The sequence below is a fragment of the Gekko japonicus genome, unplaced genomic scaffold, assembly GCF_001447785.1.
Source record: "Gekko japonicus isolate JY-2015 unplaced genomic scaffold, Gekko_japonicus_V1.1 scaffold428, whole genome shotgun sequence".
In the NCBI taxonomy this organism is placed as follows: domain Eukaryota; kingdom Metazoa; phylum Chordata; class Lepidosauria; order Squamata; family Gekkonidae; genus Gekko; species Gekko japonicus.
The window spans coordinates 372,469-393,501 of record NW_015165842.1 but is presented as its reverse complement, the minus strand read 5'-3'; the positions used below and the strand labels follow the sequence as shown (position 1 = coordinate 393,501).

Here is a 21,033-nt window from a genome sequence, read left to right as displayed (position 1 = left end):
ATTGAAATTTTCACATGTGCGCAGAACAGCGATTTCCCCTTCAACCCAACTGCCATGACGCTTCCCTTTAAACGTTAAAGGAACACTTCCCTTTACACTTTTACCCCGAAACTGGCTTCCCTGAGATCCTGAACTCATCTATACAACAAAACTAGGCACTGTTTAAACTTTGGTTTTATTAACGCCGGGGCGAAGCTCCGCCCAAGCGCATATCGCCGACACTTTAAAAAAATTTTAAAAATGGCAGGCGAAAAGCAGAAGCCTCAGGCAGCTTTCGAGTGGGGAACAGGAAGTGGCTCTACACCGGCGGAGGAGCGATCACACAGGGGGAAAATGTGGCTAGAACCGGAGCAGCAGGAAAACACCACTTGGGGACCTGGTAGCAAAATACTCCCGTTTAAAGGGGGTTGGGGACGGGAGGCAAATGTTGGCTGTGTGCTCGCCCATATAAACTCTGTTTCTAACCAGCACGTATACCGGCTCAAATGGCCCGTCTGAACGCGCCCAGTTACTCTAGATGCAGTAGGAATAACAATTATACTTTTTTACGGTGTTCAAAGCAGAGCTGTGCGTAGCTGTTGCTTAAGTGTCTCCAGAACTGCCCATTTCTCAGCTTCGTTTTAGCATCAAGACATATATCCTTTTTTAAAAAATCAGAGCTCTGTACCCATGGCTGCTGTATCCTCTGATCAAAGACCTAGCAGCAAAGCGGCTTTTGATTCAATATCGAGGCCAAAATTGTGGGCCAGCTTAGAAGCTTCCTCAATTGATAGAAGGCTCCTCTTTTTGTTGCGGGCTCTTCATGATAACACCCATTTGCATGTTAGCCTTAACAGGAAAGGAAATCTATCAGACCCTATTAACACCTATAGGGGAGTTAGGCAGGGTTGCGTACTAGCCCCTTCCCTGTTTAATCTATATATTAATGATATATTAATGATATAGTAAGTTACTTAGACTCCCCTAGTTTACATCCACCAAAACTTCAACAACAGCATGTGTCTATCTTACTGTATGCCGACGATGCTGTCATCTTAGCTAGAACACCAGTTGGCCTTAGAAGAGCTCTCAGTAAGTTTGCAGACTTTTGTAAGAATAAGGAACTAACAATAAATTTTCAAAAAAACAAGGTTATGGCCTTCGGGAACAGACAAAAGAAAAGAATCTGGTCTGTAAATGGGCACTCATTAGAGCAGGTTTCCTGCTTTAAATACTTAGGTATGGTCCTTCAATCAAATGGGGCTAGGAAAGCCTATATATAGTATGTTGCCTCCCAAGGTGAAAGAACAGCCAATGCTATTCTTAAGTTCTATCGCACCAAAGGGGCTTATTATGTGCCAGCTGCCCAAAAACTCTTTCAAGCAAAGGCAGTTGGACAGATGCTCTATGGCACTTTTATTGGGCCTCCTTCCTCTAGTTTTGCCCCTTTAGAGCGAGTTCAGTCCAAATTTCTTAGAGCAGTTCTTCAGGTCCCAAGGTGTGTATCGAATACACTGATCCGTCTAGAGACAGGTGCTATATCAGTGGAAGCCAAAATTACTTTGGCTTCACTCCAGTATTGGCTTAAACTAAATTTCCATCCTCAGGGACTAACCCACTTGTTACTCTCAGACAACTTTCAATCCAAATGGCTGAGAGCAGTTCATAATAAATTATATGAGCTTGGTTTTTCCCCCCAAGCGATTTTGAGTATGCATTGGGATGTAGCAAAAGCAGCCCTAAAACAGAGAATGATGGACATGGAGAGACAGACAGATCTCGGTAGATGTCCTAAGTTTAGAGCCCCAGATTCTGTCAAATATCGCTTGCAACCCATGTCCTATTTATCACAGCTTGATACTCACAAGTTTAGGAAAACCTTCACATTAGCCAGATGTGAGGCTTTCCCCTCTGCGATGCTTGAGGGTAGATTCAAAAGGATCCCCACTGAATATAGAATTTGTCGATGCGGCTCAGGAGAGACAGAAACTATTGAGCACATGATGCTCAGATGTAACTGGTATAACGAGATCCGTGACAAATAACAGATATGGTGGGACAATCAGGTGCTGAGCAATGTAACCGATTATTAATTGATGGGAACCGGACAATTACCGAAACTGTGGCAAAATTTTGGGTAGCATGCTACTGCATCCGTAATACACTATCAGATATATAATAATAGTTGCCTAATAGTCTCTGTTTTATGTTCTTCTTTTCTTTATTATACTCAACTGTATTTTTATAGAGTTTTATTTTACTGTCCTAAATTCAGTTATATGAATGTTATGAATGTTATATTTAAGCATGTGTATTCTATGGCTTGTTGCCGTAATAAATGCCTGACTGACTGACCTAGCAGCATGGAAATGCAGTGAGCCAGGTCCGGGAGCATTCTAGACAGATGCTTCTCTAAACTTGCCTTGGGAGCGTCCAAGGAAGAAGAGTCACAGCTTCCCTGGAAACCTTACTACTGCACTGATCTGGCAAGGAGACGGTTTTCCAGTGTTTGACTTAAAACAACATCCTTCCTGTGTCAAACGCTTGTCCTTTTCTCAGGAGCGGCTTTGTTTGGTATGACGGAGCCTCGTTCGCTGCCTAATCGATTGCTTCTCTCAATTTGGCCAGCACTGTCTGAAAAATGAATAATAGGAAAGTTAGCCCGGCTGCATTTGTATTTTCAACCTGTGCGGCATTCGGAAGCAACATCCTTTTTACAATTACCAAACACTGTGAGCTGAATGCACAGTAGATTGTAGTGTCACAAGTTGTAGGAGAAGAAGGACAAGGAGAAAAAGAAGATGCTGCTGCTGCTGCTGATTTATACCCCGCCCTTCACTCGGAGTCTCGGAGTGGCTTACAATCTCCTTCCCTTCCTCTCCCCACAACAGACATCCTGTGAGGTAGGTGGGGCTAGGAGAGCTCTTTCGAGGACTGCTCTGAGAGAACAGCTCTGAGAGAGCCATGACTGACCCAAGGTCACCCAGCTGGCTTCATGTGACCTGTGGGGAATCAAACCCAGTTCTCCAGATTAGAGTCTACCACTCTGAACCACTACACCAAACTGGCTCTCTTGTAGACAAACATGATCTTTCCGTTTTCGGCCTCTGTCCTACTGCCTTGGAATAATAACAGAGCAATGTATGCACGAGAAATCCCATCAGTCTGAGCATTTCTTCTGTGGGTTTCCCTTCCTCTCTCTAGGTTCTGTCCTGTGTGCTAGACCCTCTGCTGCAGACGTGCACAATGTCTGCTAGTAACTTGGGGTCTGCGGACATGGCGACCTTCATGGTGAATTCCCTCCATATGATGAAGACGACCCTGGCCCTCTTTGAATTCACCGACAAACGGCTGGAGATGTTACAGTATCAGGTAAACATTCAAAAGTCAACCACTCAATGTTTTCTTTGCCATTAACCATTAACGTGAAATAAATATAACGTGGTCGTCTTAAATGTGTGTATCCTTGCAGCCTTTGTATATAAAGTAAACACTCCAATGCATACGACCACACAGACAAAAAAAAGCCTCCATTAATGGGGAGTTAAAAGACTTTCTCAAATGGCATGAAGGACAGCAGGGGAAAGCGAAGGTCAGCCAGAGCCGCAGCATGGAAAGCGTGCAAAAATGGTCACTGTTTTCCAATGCATGTGATTTGGGGGAGGGGGGCAGGGTTTCCACTTTTACTTCTACACCCTGCAGAAAACGGACTCTCCATTTGGGCCATCCTTCAGGGGAGGTAATGAGAGTACCGGAAATTTCACTGTGTGCAACTTGACCCTCCTTTTTCTCTTGCCCAAACCGGAGATGAGTTAGGCTCCACTTGCCTCAATGGGGAAAGGGGACTGCTTCCTTTAACGTGACCCCACACACACACACACCCTGGCCCGGTCCGCAAGGCATTCCTCTTTGAACCCTCAGCCACGGAAGTGAAGCTTGTAGCAATTAGAGACAGGGCCTTCTGAGTGGTGGCACCTCTCACCTTTGGAATTGCTCTCCTCCTCCCCAAGGTTCACCTGGCACCTCCTGTCTTGTCGTTTTAAGTACTCGGCCAGTCTTTTATTATCCAAAGCTTTTATTATCTTACTTATCTTTTATTAGCTGGTTGTTATGTCGCATGCATCATTTTAATGACGATCACTGTTTTATGAACACAAATTCATGAATACCTCCTTTAACTCCTGGTTATGCTGTTTTTATGCTGTAGTGTCTTATGTGCTTTTGTTTCTTTTAAGTTTGTTAGTTGCCTTGGGATGATCTCTGGAGAGGTGGCCTATAAATCTCCTAAGCAGGCAGTACAGCGCTGCTGTAGGTGGCCCACCGCCATATGCAGCCCAGAGAGATCCTCCCCTTCTCTTTGCCAGTGCGTCTGCCAAGGGAAGCAGGGAGACCTCAGTTTCTCAGCAAAAGGTGGCTTCGCAATTAGTGTTTCTCCCCCTCCTGATCTATAAGCGATCATTTTTCTCTCACAGAGAAGAGCTATCATCTTGGAGTTGTCCCTAACTTATTTGTAATCTGCTTTTCTCCTGAACGAGGGGCTTAAAGCAGCTGACAACATCATTTCCCCTGCCTCCATTTTATCCTCACAGCAGGAACCCTGCGAGGTAGGTTAGGCTGAAAGACAGAGTGACTGGCCCGAGATCACCTAGCAATCTTACTTGGCAGAGTGGGGATTCGAACCTGGTTCTTGCAGCTCCTAGTCTGACACTCTGATCACGACAGTGCTTAAGTCCATGCGGGGCAGGTAACTTGCTCAAAATTCATTCCTAGATAAACGTGGTTTTTTGAACAACAACAAACACACAGCAGGCTCAAGATTTTAACATGGTGAAAACAGATTATTTTACAGCCGTATGTGCAGCTACTTTTTGAAGTGGTTTTGGCCAAGGCCTTGACAGTCGCACGCCTTCATTTCACAGCATTGTCCGAATTCCATCCATTGCACTTCGCTGATTTCTTCCGACTTGCTTTGGCCAACACACTGTCACCTCGAGCACATTCCCATTAAACGAAGATGTCTTCCTTTCATATTCTAGATCGAGGCACATTTGGACACACTGATCAATGAAGAAGCTGCCTTTGTTCTAGCAAGAACAGGCCTGAGTTACATCTACAGTATCGTACAGCAGCACAAACCGGAGCAGGTGCGTAGTGATTAGGGGAAACAGCAGGGACCCAGCCTTTCTGGTCTGGTGCAATTAAACACGGTCTCATGATGTACCAAGTAAATACAGCGGAAGTGCTCTGTTTGTATTAGGTGCATGTCTTTCTGAATGCCACTATTCTGACACAGCAACTGATTTCAGCTCATCCAATATACCGACTTGGAAGCATAAGTTCACAGCATTTTGCTGGGATTCCAAAGATCTGTACCTAAGGGTTTGGACCTCTCTTTGAATAGGAGTCTCACACAGACACACCTCTCTTTGAATAGGAGTCTCACACAGACACACCGTGCCACTATTCTGACACAGCAACTGATTTCAGCTCATCCAATATACCGACTTGGAAGCATAAGTTCACAGCATTTTGCTGGGATTCCAAAGATCTGTACCTAAGGGTTTGGACCTCTCTTTGAATAGGAGTCACACACAGACACAAACCTCTTGTGGGAGTCCCCTCAGTGTGAAAACTGGGCGGCTGTGTGGGATGAGGGGGCGCCGCTGTCCGAGAAACAAGCTCAAAACCCTCTTTGCCGTACCGGACAACCTGTGTGGGTCTTTAGATCGTGGCCTTCCGCTCAGCCTCTAGTACCCACAGAGGCACGTCCATTGGCAAGAGGAGGGCTCACAGGTTGCTGACCTCCACCTGCCACGCGGCACCTCTCGCCCTTCCAAAGGATCTGAGCTCCAGGAGTGTTGTGTGAGGCAAGAGAGGCTGCAGCACAAAGAGGGGGCAGGAACATTCTGTGGTATGAGAATACGGCTCTCGGGGACTTTCGATAACACATAAGAACATAAGAGACGCCAATGTTGGATCAGGCCAAAGGCCCATCCAGTCCAACACTCTGTATCACACAGTGGCCAGAAATACCAGGTGCCAACAGGAGGTCCACCAGTGGGGCCAGGACATTAGAAGCCCTCCCACTGTTGACCCCCCCCCCAAGCACCAAGACGACAGAGTATCCCTTGCCCCAGACTGAGAGTCCCTATCTATACCTTGTGGCTAATAGCCACTGATGGACCTCTGCTCCATATGCTTATCTAATTCCCTCTTGAAGCCGTCCATGCTTGTAGCCGCCGCCACCTCCTGTGGCAGTGAATTCCATGTGTTAATCACTCTTTGGGGTGAAGAAGTACTTCTTCACCCAAAATGTTTCTCTTTCTTTGGATCTTTAACCCATCCCGTTCCAAAGGTTCAGAGAAGCTTAACGAATGGGTATTTCATTTATGAAATATTACAGTATTGAACAACGTAATGCAAAGAGGAGACTGGCTCCGTTTCCTGCAAAAGGTCCTAGGGCAGGGGTGGCCACACTTGCTCAACGTAAGAGCCACACGGAATAAACGTCAGATGTTTGAGAGCCACGTGACATGAACAGATATTACAGACATGTTTTCAATGGAAATATATGCACATTTGCTTTTCATTAACATTAAACGAGGCTGCCAAAAATAAGAACAAAAGGGGTAAAAATAGATATTGATAATGATGTTTATTTGTCCAATGATATTTGTAGGCTGGGGGGTGGGCTTTGAAGTTATTTAAAGTTAAATTTGCTTTCTTTCTCTGCTTCCCCCCCCCATCTCAAGCCTACCCAGGGAGGGGAACACTGGCTGGGGAAGGGAAGACCGGTCGGGGAGGCATGCCTCCCCCTCACTTCCCCAGCCGCCCTGCCGGGAGCCACACAGTATGTCCCAAGCCACAGTTTGGCCACTCCTGGTCTAAGGACTGTAATGCGGGGAAAGCTTTGTTATCCAGAACAGGCATCGCCCAGCGAAAGCAAGCCGCCACCTAACCCCGGAGTCTTCGGGCATGCGTGGCACCACTCTTACCTCTTCAGCCTGCCAGCTTGATGCCTCCAGCCGTTGCTGGATTTCTGGCTGCCAGCTTTTCCAGCTGGCATCAGCCCCAGGCACCTCCTTTTCCATCAGCCTGCCTCAAGCTTTCGGGAACCAGCTTTACCAGCCGGCCCACTTGTCTGCCTACGGCACGGGATGGCTTGGGGAGGAAGGGGAGGGCTCTTACCAGGGGTGGGGCATGTTGCCATAGCATTCCTAGTAGGAGGGTTGATTGGTCTGGATGGCTCCAGGTACGGGGTGGAGAAGAGCAATAAGCTTGAGAATCTGGCACAGTTGATTAACTGGCAACGCCCCCCCCCAATTCCCCATGAGTGTCTGATAGCAAAGCTTTTACTGCCAACTACTGTAATGCTCTCTACATGGGGCTGCCCTTGTCGCAAATCCAGAAGCTGCAGCTGGTGCAAAATGCTGCGGCCAGGCTGCTGACGGGCCTCCCTGTGCGGGAACATATCCAGCCTGTGCTGAAGGCATTGCACTGGCTGCCGATAGCATACCGAATTCGCTTCAGGGTGCTGGTTTTAACCTTTAAAGCCCTATATGGTCTGGGGCTTACTTACCTGAGGGACCGGACCGCCTTTCCCCACATGTTTCCCAGAGAGCACTGAGGTCAGGGTCTCAAAATCGCTTGGCCCTCCCTGGACCCAAAGACGCCAGGCTGGCCTCTACCAGGGCCAGGGCCTTCTCAGTAGCCGCTTCATACTGGTGGAATGAGTTCCCGGAAGACACCAGGGCCCCGCGGGACCTTTTACAGTCCTGCAGGGCCTGCAAAACGGAGCTCTTCCGCCAGGCCTTCGATTAGGAGCCGCTTCCAACAACCGAACTGTGGTAAGGCCCTCTATGCTGTCACCAGCAGCCTGCGATAGTTTCTACTAACGGTCTGATAAACTGGTTACCAGCTTTGGCTATATTCCTTTGTCACCGTTCCACCATGGCCTACTAGGATCACTGTGCAATGTTATACCGCCACCAGCACTTTTATTTGTTATGTACATGATTTTATGATGTCTGTCATTCGTGTTTTACTGTATTTGAACTTCTCAATGTAAGCCGCCCTGAGCCTGCCTGGCGAGGAGGGCGGCATAGAAATTGAATTAAATAAATAAATAAAGTTCATAGAATCATTTTATTTATTTTATTTATAGTTGGAAGGGACCTCCAGGGTCATCGAGTCCAACTCCCTGCACAATGCAAGAAATTCACAAATACCTCTCCCAGTGACCCCTTGTCCATGCCCAGAAGATGGCAAAATTATAGTATGAATGATTTTGCTTTACAATGATATAAACATTATGCACAAGGCTGTAGCACAGACAGCTGTTCCTAACACTGAAAAATGTGTGCAAGGCAGAAGTACAAATAAACTAAATTAGCATGTTTACCCCCAAACAGGCACTACCAGAAACCCATGTAAATGTTATGAAGAAATCACAAGGTTTCTGTGGACATCAATATGACCCAATATTCCTAGAAAAATATATGAATAATTGCTTGATACAAGAGTTCATGGCACAAAGTGCTTATGACAGTGAAATCCTTGACAAGAAACTACTTGATAAAATATGCAATGTCCGAACAATTTCCATATATTTGTCTAGATTTTTTTTAAAATATAGCATTAAGTATGATAGTACACTATAATCATGACTAATCCAACATTGTCTACTGTAACTTTGCTCATCAGCCTGTGCAGATCTTGTTCTTTAATACATGCACAAAAGCAGGGACTCACAAGGAACTCACAGGGGAGGGGGCATTCCACCCGTGATTCTTCCTCTTGCTTCATTCTGCTCCCACCCCTTCTGCTGCCTCTCTCACCTTCTGCCTACCATTTTTCCCCACTGTTGCTGCCTCTGTCTCACTAGCCTTTCCCCCCACAACTGCCGCTTTCTTCTCATTCATTTGCTTGCTCACGTGCTCACCCACTGCTACCACCTTTCTCCCTTGCCTCAGTCACTTGTCTGAGGCCTCCTCCCCTCACCACCACCACCGGCATCTTACTTTCCCTTCTCCCTTGTCCTGTTGGCAACAGAGGTGGGCCCTGCTCAACAAAGGGGACAGGGTTGGTAAACCACCCTCAAAATGGCAGCTGAGATCTCATGATGTAGTGTTGCAAGATCTCAGTGTTCTTTCCTTTAAGCTGCAATTATGGGGTCATGAAAAAACTCACTTCTCTTTTTTTGTTCTTGGATTTTTAAAATTAATGTATTTATTTTTACAGCCCTGGAGTTCCCCTGATCTCTACATGGTACCATTTCGCAGGCATTTTTTTGGTCTGTGCTCCGGGGCCATGGTCAGCATTATATAGACACCTGCAGCTTTATATGTGATTCATGTTGGATTTGTTTAAAATGACTACAACTTGTACTCTAATTCGACCACAGAAACTTGTAATTGTGATTCACGTTACATTTCCCAGGATCATCCCTCTGTATAATCCAGAGACTCACGAGAACGTTGCATCTTATGATAACTGTACCCAGGGCTATTTTTGGGCAGGAACGCACAGGAACGGAGTTCCGGCTGTCTCCCAAGTTGACCACGCCCAGCAGGAACTCATTAGCATAATAGGCCACACCCAACAGCAGAAACTCATTAGGATTGGCTACTTTAGGGGTGTGTGGCCTAACATGCAAAGGAGTTCCTGCTACAAAAAAAGCCCTGGTTGACAACAAACAAGGTAAACAGAATAAGAAGCAACAGGTGGGTGTGGCTGAATGACCACACTTCTGGTAACATGGGGGTGTGGCCTAATATGCTAATGAGCTATGCTCTCATGGGTGTGGCTAGATATGCTAATGAGTTTCTGTTGTTGGGTGTGGCCTATTATGCTAATGAGTTCCTCCTGGGCTTTTTCTACAAAAAGAGCCCTGACTGTACCCCTTCCCCTCTGTCTGTGTGAACTCTGAAGACTGTTCTAGAGTCTTGTGGGATGTGGCGTAGTGAAGATTGTCAATTTGTATTTAAAAACAAACACACCTAGGAGGTTTCCACCTATCTGTGTGCCAAAAAGTCACAAAAGCACAAGTTGGCCCTCTCTTTTCTGGTTAGGTTCCAACTCATTTATTTATTTGGCTGCGTTTCTGCACTTTCAGGGTCCCTTGGCGAATGTACCCAGTATGGACTCCACATCATTAAAAGCTGCAATGGTAAGGCATAATATTAAGTTGTGCAGTGGTACATGCTGTTGTGTTACTAGGTGCTACGGCATTGGGGGGGGGGGAACCCTGTGAAATATATATTTAGCGAGTGGTTTTATATATTTAACGGTGTTTTTAAAGGAACTTTGAACTATCCCCTTATGGTTAACCTGTTGCACAGCAGTTGACACCAAAAAAACCCTTTGAAGGAGCCCCACTGATGTTTGCAGGGGCTCAGCCAAAACTGTGTTTTTGTTATGTCTGTATTTTGACATTTTCTTAAATCATATTTTCATCCTGCTAAAAGGACTGTTATAAAGTTACGCTTCATGGAAAGAAATGTTTTAAAATCCCCAATATAAAGTAAGACACCACACTTTGGTACAGATGGTCAGATACTTAAAAATAATAATAATGACATTCTTCAGCAGTTTCTCATAGCAAATTCCTGGCTCAGAAAATTATTTTGACTAATAACTGGGACGTTCAAGTGTTGTCTCGGATCCCATAAAGTAATATCCACCAAATTCCTGTCCTGTCACAACTGTTCCAACTGTGGTGTTTCGAAATACATCCATTTGTTTCTAATAATTAATATCTGGCATCGATTTAATTTAAGCGGCTGAAATAGACTTGCGTGCACAGCCATTCATATAGGAATTTTGCACCTTGAAAATCAACGAACCAAAAAAAATTAAGGAATATTACCTCTGTGGTTTGCCTCAAATTGCTGAAAGCAAATCTTAATTGTCAAGAACATGAACTGGTTGTTTTTTTTAAGTGAAATGGGAGTCCAGGTGCCTCTGATTTGCATGCAGAAGGTTCCCCATGTTTGTTTCCTGACATCTTCAGTTAAAAGGTAGTAGGTGGCATGAAAGACCTCCACCTGAGAGAGCTGCTGTCAGTCAGAGCAGACAGTACTGGCCTTGGTAGACTCACAGGGCATAGGGCAGTTTCATGCATTCATGTTTCCAGGCATGCAATATCCAGGCTCTGGCTTGGCATCCTGTACTCCTTTGATAAGGTCAGGGAAGAGTAAATTGGCTGGGCCAGCCTCCTCCCTTCTATCCTTTCCTGCCCATTTTTCCACTGTTTCACCTCCATATCCCAGCTCCAGCTCTGACTCCCCTCCTGCTCACTTACTACCACCAGCTCCTTCTTCTCTTCGGTGGCGCCAGTTTGGATGGCTATGGAAACCCCAAATTCCATCCGAGCTCCTGTTTTGGTGGGGTTTTTTCAGTGTCTGCACATGCTACAGTTGTGGCTGGGGATATGACGGGAGAATGACACCAGCTACAGTGCTACATCACTTTCAGTAAAATCCTGGAAATGACATGTGGTGACTCTAGGAATCACTGGAAACTCTATGGTTTTACCATAGAGTTTCTGGCGTTTCCTTGAGCTACTCTATGTCACTTCTGGGTTTTTACCAGAAGTGATAGAGTGCATAGATGGGGCTTGGTCCCAAATTATTATTAGAAACATATTTTTATAAATAGGTGATTTTTCCAACAAAAAAGTAGTATCTTATTGAAATCCTCTAGATTCCGCTTGCTGTGATGAATTTTAAACTGTGGCTGTGCCTGGCCCCATTATGTGGGGTTTTTACCTGCACATGGGCCATCCCTTGGTGATTAACTATAAGGATTTGTGTGCCGTTGTCTGGTCTAATCGCAGATTTCTCTACTACTGTACGTTCTTCTTTTGTTTAACATTAGGTTCAGTTTGATCGTTATTTGTCTGCTCCTGACAGCCTGTTAATGCCACAAATAAACTTTCTTCTAAGCACTTCCATTAAGTAAGTATTTGTGTTTGTGTCCTGTTCTACCATTGTAAACGTGGATCCAGTTCATAATTCGTTATTCTCTCGTGTGTCTGTGCGAAGCTGTTTTGGCAGTGTGCCTGCAGATGGCCCAGACACAGGGAGGTTCTAGAGCTTGAGCCAAAGTCAATAGCGCCCAACAACTTGGCTGGCGGCTGAGTGTTGGCAGAGGACAGCAGTGGGCCTTCCTGTGTAATTCAGGACACCTGGCAAAGTCTTTTCCCTTCCAGTTAGTATTCTTTGGTAAAGTTCATTAGTGGGCTTAGATGCACCCAGGCCCGTAGTTACAGTAGGGACATTTTGTGGCTGCCCCCCCCCCCGCCTTCCCGCCCAGGCCTCCCAACTTCCCATCCAGTGGGTTTATCTTATTTTATTTTTTGCGCCTGCCACGGCTGTGCTGAGCCGAGCCATCGCCCTGTGCTGCATGCTGGGCCCTCTCCGCCCCCCCCCCTCTCTCTCTCTCTCTCTCTCTCTCTCTCCATTGCTTTTTAAAACTTTTTTTTTTTTTGGCACAGCACAGCTGTACCACCACCCTGCCTTGCCTGCGCCCTTGCTCCCCCCCCCTCCCTTATCACTTTTTAAAAAACTTTTACTCACTCATTGCTCCTGACACAGTCTGGGTGTGGGGGGGGATACCCCCTGACTTATTTAAATGCCCCCCGAAGTAAAAGAATCCTGGCTACGCCCCTGGATGCACCCATCTTTTACTCCCAGCCAATGCTCCCTCTAAGCTGTGATGTCTTGTGAGCAAAAATTCTACTTTGTGAGCTACTGGCATTAAAGTTGTGAGTGAGCCATTTGGCCACTGCATAGATTAGTTTGCTTTGGAGCCACATCCTTCCTGAGCGAAGACAAAAATGTGTGAGCCAGAGGCTGAAAGCCTGTGAGCTAGCTCCCACTAACTCAGCTTAGAGGGAACACTGCTCCCAGCCCTTTTGGGGAGGGTTACACCCTTCTCCCCATCTAGCAGATAGTGTTGGGGAAAAGGACAGCTCTCCCTCTGAAATGGTTCCAAGGAAAAGGAATGGGCTGGTTTCATTTTGCCCCCTTGATTGACAAAAGCTTGCAGCCTTAACTTCTGTAACTAACATGGATTTAGTGAAAAGTCAAAAGGAGTTTCAAATGGACCCCTCCTTACTCAGCTCTTTCAGCAATGATCCTTTGATGCCAACATGATTGTGGGGGGTTGTGGGATCAAGGGGGTACAAACCAAACAGCCATCCTCAAAGTCCAATGCCACCTGCAATTATTCCCTCCCCCTAGTAGATCAGTGCAAGCATCTGCAGCCCCCCCTCCCCCCAGTGCCAGGGGGGTATTCCTGGGGTCACGAGGGAGGTATGTGGTTGTCCACAATGACTTTGAGGAGCAGCAAGCCAACCCACGGTCCTTTTCCTGCAAAGGTGCAGGGAAAAGTCTTCTTAAATTTATAAATAAATATTTGTCCGTGCATTATCCTCTGTGTGTTTGTATAACGTTCTGTCACTGTTGTTGTTTTAGACAACAGATCATAAAGCAGTCCACAGAACTAGTCTGCAGAGCCTACAGTGAAGTATATTCAGCCGTGATGCATCCAGACAATGAATATAAAGATCCTGAAACCATATTACCGAGATCTCCCCATCAAGTTCAAGCACTACTCTCCTAAGCTTATCGGCCACAAAACTTTTACTTTGAATGTTTTAAGGTCAGAATGTGTTTGTGCCATCGTAACACAGGTAACAATTGGGTTGGTTTTTCTTCTCATTAGCGGCCCCGCTCAGAGCTGCACGCTTGGGTTGCTGCTGTGCACTTCTTTTATTTGCTGAAACCCTGGTGATTGCTGCAAGATTTAAGCCGCCTCGTTGATTGCAGGATTGTGGCCCTGTTGGCAGGTGCTTGATAGAGGAAGGACCATGAAAGCATGCATTCAATTTAAAATTACTCTTGCATTATAATGAAACTGGGGGAAGCGTTGTCAGAAAATCCAGGTTTATTTGGGTGAGAAATATAACCCATGATCATTTTTTTTGATTGCAACGAGAAATGTAGTCCAATAGCAATATTTTCTACTTTTGTTGCTGATGTTCCAGTCTTCGCACAGCCTTCCTGTGTTGTCCCTGACACTGTTAACAAGAAGATGCAAACTTGTAAGCCAAGCAGGGTTTGAATTTTGCTTATGTCCTGTCTCTCTCTCTCTCCCCCCCCCCCCCCCCCCCCCCCAGTTATCTGTTGACAATGAGCATTCTGAATCTCCAGAACCGGCTAAATAATTTTTTTAGTATGAGAACTAAATGAATCAAAAATGCTAGCAACTGTAAAACAAATACTAAGTTGGGGGGAGGGCATGGCTGGTGGTGGTGGTTGTGGTGGTTCTTAATAATCTGCGAGTGAAAGATTCTCAGGTTCTGGATGGAGTTTATTATCTCTGTGGTCTGCCTTGTGAATTGTTCATTGCAGTAGGGTTAGTACTTACGGCCAGATTTCAGATTTGTTCTCAAAACGTTTGGTACTGTAGAAGTGATAGTGCTCTTAGAATCATAGAGTTGGATCCTGCCCAGATCCACTGGTGCAAGGGGCAGGAGCGGCCATGTTGCCTTGACCCCTTCCTTCATGATGACCCCGTCCCGTGCAGCTTTTTGTCTGCGCAGGGCCCCGAGATCTCCGTGATTGCTTTTACAGGATTCACAAAGGGCCACTCCGCTTGCCTTGCACCGGCTGAAGAGCCAATAGGCTCCAACCCGTACACTTCAGCCACCCCTGCTGTTCAGCAAGATTACCACCACCTAGGCTTCAGCGGAGAGTTCCTTTAAAAAAACAAAGAAAGGAGAGCCAGTGGAAAGTAGGTTCAGATCCCATTTGGACAGAGCTGTTGGTCACCGACCACTGCAGTTCCTCATGTGTATAACAAAAACAGAGAAACCATAAGGTCGATGTGCTGTCGCCTTCCATAAGCCTTAGGAATGGAGTGCAGATCTAAAGTTTTGAAAGACGTCATGGTCACAGATTATCGCTGATTTGCTCAGGTCAACAAAACAAGATGCCAGTGTCCACCGAAATCATTAGCGCTCTGCAGACAAAGCTTTCCTTGAAGGCCTCGCTCACCGCTGTGGTTTTGCCAGACAGCAAAAGAATGTTTGACAGGCTGCATCACCAGTTATATTTAGAAGGAAGTAATTCAGAGCATGCTATTTATAGAGCTTAGATAAATAGGTGCAACCTTTAGCAGCTTGAAGGTATCGCCAGCAGTAATTTTCTTCTAAAGTAGTGTTGCTAATTTAAATACCCCCCTTTAAAAAAAAATTATAATGCATATTTTTTTAAAAAAGAAACATCTAAAACAACTTGTGTTGTGCTGCTATTGTAAGTCACTGATTGATTTGCTTGTTTTAAAAAGTACATGCAAATCAGGATGCAGTCCCAAACAGATAGGTCATTATGGACTGAATGAGTTGGACCAGCAAGGGTTTTGGCACCAGACCCAAGACCAAGACTCGGGGAATCTGCATACGAGCAACATCTCTTAGTATTTATTTCAGCTGGTTGCATATGGTAGCTCCTTGCCATTCACGATGCATTCCCTGTTTCGATCTATAGTCCCATCCAGTTCCTTTGAGTTAGCGAGACTGCAGTTTATACAGAGGAGCATTCCACTGCGTGAGTCCCCCGCCCATGCTCTGAAACACAACAGACCTAAAACAAGGTTGACCTTTTTGTGAGAACTAGAGCTTAGCTCTCATACCACTTCTGGGGAAAAAAAGCTTGTGAACAGACATGTCCTTTGCGGGTGGAACAGCAGTTCGATATCTGTTCCCATTCCCCCCCCCCCCAGTTTTCTGACTCTTACCTTAGCCACCAGAAAGTAATGTATATAAATATTCTTCAAATGTCTTATGTTGTTTCCCTTCTCCTGTAAGTATTCTATATGTATATATAGATATGTAAATATTTTGAAAAATAAATGAACTCAAACACAGGATGCGAAACTGTATACTTCAAGAGTAAAAGCAAGCATTGTTGATACCGGTGAGGTACAGAAGCTGAATGCCCTGGCCAACACGATCCAAACCTGCCTTGGCTGCTAATATAATGGATCTGCAAAGAAGAAAACTTAATTATTTGCTGCAGCATTTCTGCTGGGCATATATTAATGCATCTGTTAACGCCGCTATTAATTACACATTCAATAAGAACAGTTGGCTTTGAATTAGGAATACTGACTCGCTTGGCGATACCTAAAGATTTGGTTCCACATGCGAGCCTATAATTTTTGGATTTGCCAATTTAGAGCTCCACAATGATTTGGAGCCAGTGGAGTTCTTCCCTGGGCAGAAGGATTTCCACCCACGGAGCAGGACTTTCTTGTCTTCCCCTTCCTGCTGCAGCACCAAAGGCCCCCCACCCCGCCGCCCCATGCTGCTCCTGAGTTCAATGCTCCCTCTAAGCTGTGGAGTCCTGTGGGCAAAAGTTCTACTTTGTGAGCTACTGGCATTAAAGCTGTGAGCAAGCGATTTGGCTACTGCACAAATTAGTCTGCTCTGGAGCCCTCCTTCCTGAGCTAAGACAAAAATGTGTGAGCCAGAGGCTAAAAATCTGTGAGCTAGCTCACACTAACTCAGCTTAGAGGGAGCACTGCTCCTGAGTAACAGGGACTCCCCAGGAACAGCATTTGGAGGGAAGGCATTTTGGGCTGCAGGAAGAAGGAGAAGGTGAGAAAGTTGCTATATGTGGGCAGAAATCTGTCCACCCACAGCAATGTTCCAATGGATCCGAGCTATAGACTGACTCTGTTGGGTGCTTGTTGGTACACCTATGGCTGGTTGGTTACAGAGTTTTGGCTTTTCTCATACACTTCACACCTTGATCTTAGCCAAAAGGCCGAGAAGCGATTCCATACACTTGAAGTTATGTTACACTTTCAGAGGGTTCAGGCTGTAAGCTTTTGAGAGGCAAAGCTCCCTTCGTCCTGTTATACCAAATCAGACCATTGGTCTATTGAAGTCAGTACTGTCTGTTCTGATTGGTGGTGGCTCTCCAGGGTCTCAATCAGAGGTCCTTCTCCTACCTGATGCTTTCAACTGGGGATGCCATGGGACTTCCGGTTTATGGCGGCGCGTTACAAGACTCACCTCCCGGGGGTGCAGCTGCACTCCAGCCGAAGGAGGGGGTGCGCAGGCTCACCACCACCCCAGGGACCCGGCTGAAGGGGCCCTGGCCAAGGGACTTTTGAGAGGTCGCCTCTTTGCCGGCGCAATGCCAAGGAATTGAGGTGCCTCTCCATGACGAAGGTTCTTCGTGCTGCGAGGCCGAATGGACTCAAGTGACGCCGACCAGGGCAAGCGCAGGAGGTCGAGCGGCAGAAATGTTAATTAAAAGAGGTCTGAGGACCAACTATGAACGTGAGTCTAATGTAAGCGGCGGTTAAAGAGAAAAGAATGCTCCCTACCCCATTCTGTAGAACGGAAAGTGAGACGGGCGGGGGAGGGACGCCTCCCAACCGCATGAACTTTTGAGCGAATTGAGGGGGGGAGCGGAAGAGAAAGCGTGCAAAACTGTTAAGAAATACTCACCAAGGCGAGTTCGAGCGTTTGGGTGCATATTCAGAGACTTAAAATACTTGTCAAAGTAAACAAGCGATAAAGATGGCGGGGAAGAGGACGGAGAAAGAGAAACTTCTGAAATCGAAACTAACGGAAGTCCCAAACCAGAAGGAACCAACAAGCTGGCAAAGACTTTGGCAGAATCCATGCGCCCCCTACTGGACCAGATGAATAACATCAAGGAGCAGGTGTCAACAATGACTCAGTGTATCACCACCCAGTAAACACAGATAAATGAGACTCTTAAAATGATGAATGAAACAGCTGAGAAGGTGAAAGAAGTGGACGCCACTGCACAAAAGGTGAAAAAGAAAGTTCAAAAGCTGGAAAAGAAGCAAGTTTCTATGGAAGATCAGCTGTTACAACTACAAATGGAAAAGGCTAATATGATTCTTTGCTTCCAGGGCATGCCAGAGACTAAGGGAGAGAATCTTAAGGAACTAATGAGTGAAACATTGGCCCCAGTGACAGATATGAAAGCGGAATGTTTGTTAAATGATATGGATGTGGCCTACAGGTCATATTCAGGATATATAAAGAAAAATAATCTGCCTGGGGAAATTGTGGTAAGATTCTCGAAGAGGCATGTGAGGGATGCAATCCTGAAAGCAGTATCTGGAGCACCCCTGAAAGTGGGGGAGAATACCATCAGAACATTGAAAGCTATTCCATTTGAGATAAGACAAAGGATAAAGAAATATAAAGAATTAACTCTTTTTCTACAGAGAAATGCAATTGGATATAGATGGTTAACTCCAGAAGGCGTAACCTTCAAAATCAAGGATAAAAAAGAAAAGATTGACACGGGAATTTTTAAGAGTCCAGTTGGGTGAGTCAGGGGAAGAAGGGAAAAAAGGGATGGACACTAAGTCCGATGGCGAGCTGGACTCGGAATCCTCCGGAGAGGACTCTCTTTCAGAGAAAGGGGTGGCAGCCCCTAAACGTCCTTATAAGCTCCGGAAGAGATTAGGCAAGGAGAAGTAAAGGCTGAAGGACTCTGAATTGTGCCTTTAGAAAATGTTGAAATGAGATGGTCTGGGGTATTTCTGTATGACAGTTAAACTTTAAACAAGACTTGGAAAAGTTAATGCTAAATTTGACTCAGTTGATAGTAAGATTAACGAGATTAAGACTAAATGTTTGTCTAAACAGGTGAGATGATCTCCTCTCTTGGGTTTTTAGTCAGTAGTGGGTTTCTTTCTTTATCCCCTAATTGTAGCCCCCTTCCCTATTTTCTGTTGTAGTTCGTAGTGTTAATAAAAATACAATAAAAAATCCCCTCCGGGGGCTTAAAAAAAAACCCTGGGGATGCCATGCATTGAACCTGGGACCACCTGTGTTCCAAGCAGATGCTGTACTACTGAGCCATGGCCCCTGTCACCCATTGGTCCCCTAGGTCCTCAATGCCAAGTTTTTGTCAGGATGAGGCTCCCTTTAGCTTTCACCTCTCCTAAGTCTAACTCAGTGGCAGCAGTGGGCTTTAGTTGTTGCCAGATTACATTTGGCACACCGAGGCATGGGTTGCGCGTACAGTTCATTTAGACCAGCACGGACAGTCAAACTAGCTTCAGTGCCCCCTTCCGAGACAGCTGCTGTTGGCTCCCGAGTGCTTACTTATTAGTGGTGCAACCCTAAACAGGGCTGCCCATTTCTACGCCCACTGGGCAATGCTCCCTCTAAGCTGTGGAGTCTCGTGAGCAACAATTCTACTTTGTGAGCTACGGGCCTTAAAGCTGTGAGTGAGCGATTTGGCTACTGCACAAATTAGTTTGCCCGGGAGCCATCTTTCCTGAGCGAAGACAAAAAGGTGTGAGCCGGAGGCTAAAAAAACTGTGAGCTAGCTCACACTAACTGAGCTTAGAGGGAACACTGCTATTGGGTGTGACTCCGACTCTTTTCAGGGTTGGGCTTTAGGTCTCCTGCCAGTTCTGCAGCTCGCCTAGGGCAGGAGATGTTCTGTGATATAGAGCTGATTTTTGTGGCAAGGCCTTATGAAAGGTCAGCATCACCCCACCCCACCCCACCCCAAATCTATGAATGGCTTTTACATTGAAGTAAATGAGATGTGGCAGTGTTTCACGGGAAATTTGTTGTGGCATATCTACAAAGTTATGCAACCCTCTGTGAACAGAGGCATTTCTGTGAAGTCCTTTCCAGCCACGGGAGCAACGGAATCGCGGGCCTTTTTTTTAGCCTGCCGCGAGATACTGTAAAGAAAATGTTTGTCTGTACTTTGAATACCGAGAGCCAACAGGAATCGAGAGTTCCTAAAGAGAGAGTGGCGTCATTGGTGACAGTCTTGGCTCAGAACAGCACAAGTTTATCAGCGTTCCAAGGGGCCCCCTTCAAGCGTACCTTTTGTCAGTGGCCAGCGTGGACGGAAGCAAGCCATTTCCTGTAAATCAATGTACTTTGCATTAGACTTTGACTCCACAACAAGTCCGCCCTTGAAAATAAATGGCACGATAATTATTTTTTACTTCCACATGGGGGGGAAATGTAGTTTCCCCATTTCCATCTTATAATGAGGACTTTTATGTTCAGGATAAACCTCATTAGACTAAAAAAAAACCAACGTATAAATGGAATATCGCAAAAAGAGAATCCTTGGACAAAAGTGATTCTTTGGATGCTTTATGAAAGGATATGCCTTTATTAAACAAATGAAACGCATGCTTTTAAGCCAGTCAGGAATTAAGGGCTGTATTTGATTCTCCCATTTCCTCCCCCCCCCCTTTCCAATTTCTAGTAGTGGCTCATTCCGCCCATTAAGCAAAGGTAAATGAGTCAGCAGGCTGCTAGAAAGAGCAAACATCCAGCCACAAAATGAGAAGCAAAAGCCTATTAATTTTCTCGATAATGCTCAAGGTAGCAAGATGGGATTCCCACCCCCCCCTGTTTTAGACGTACAATGTGAGCGTGTTTCTATGGCTTCCCTTCTGAACTGCTGAGAATCACTGGTTGCTATAACTAGCATGCATACCTAGAAACTCTGGTATAGGCCTTATCTCTTCTTCATTCATTTGATTTGTTTAAATAAATTGGTAGCTCAGCCTCTCCCAATCACCTGGAACGAGCACAGCTAATACTTTCCCCCAGGGGTCATTTCGTAGAAAAAGAGCTAGGGGAACTCATTAGCATAACTCATTAGCATATGCCACACCCCCTGACATCAGGGGCCCGGCGGTGGACCTGCAAGGCCAGCGGGAGTGCGAGGAAGCCCTGCCAAGGCCCTCCCTGGCCCCAGGCAGGCAGAGGTGGGGAGAGGCGGGGAGGAAGCAACTTACCCTCGCTCTTCTCCTGCCTCCTCCTGGCTGAATGAGGGCCGGAAGCGGGGCGGCCGGAAGCAGGGGGCGGGGCTTCATTGTGTGCCCCGCCCCCTGCACCTCACCCAGGGGAACTCTGTTCCCCCGCGATCCCCCCCGAAATGACCTCTGCTTTCCCCCCTCAAACTTGTGGACAGTATAAACAAAATCTAATTAAAGCACTGAAATAAC

General features: G+C 46.0%; 1 protein-coding gene across 1 annotated transcript in view; it reads left to right on the top strand.

The window, feature by feature from the left end:
* Nucleotides 1-14,139, top strand: part of COG6 (component of oligomeric golgi complex 6) — a 51,396-nt gene extending 37,257 nt beyond the window's left edge. Inside the window, exons 15-19 of the mRNA XM_015411003.1 lie at nt 3,184-3,351; nt 5,016-5,123; nt 10,094-10,147; nt 11,857-11,936; nt 13,458-14,139. Coding sequence (XP_015266489.1) covers nt 3,184-3,351; nt 5,016-5,123; nt 10,094-10,147; nt 11,857-11,936; nt 13,458-13,605 — 558 coding nt within the window. The 3' untranslated portion in view covers nt 13,606-14,139. The remainder of the gene's footprint in view (nt 1-3,183; nt 3,352-5,015; nt 5,124-10,093; nt 10,148-11,856; nt 11,937-13,457) is intronic.
* The last annotated feature ends 6,894 nt before the right edge of the window (nt 14,140-21,033 follow it).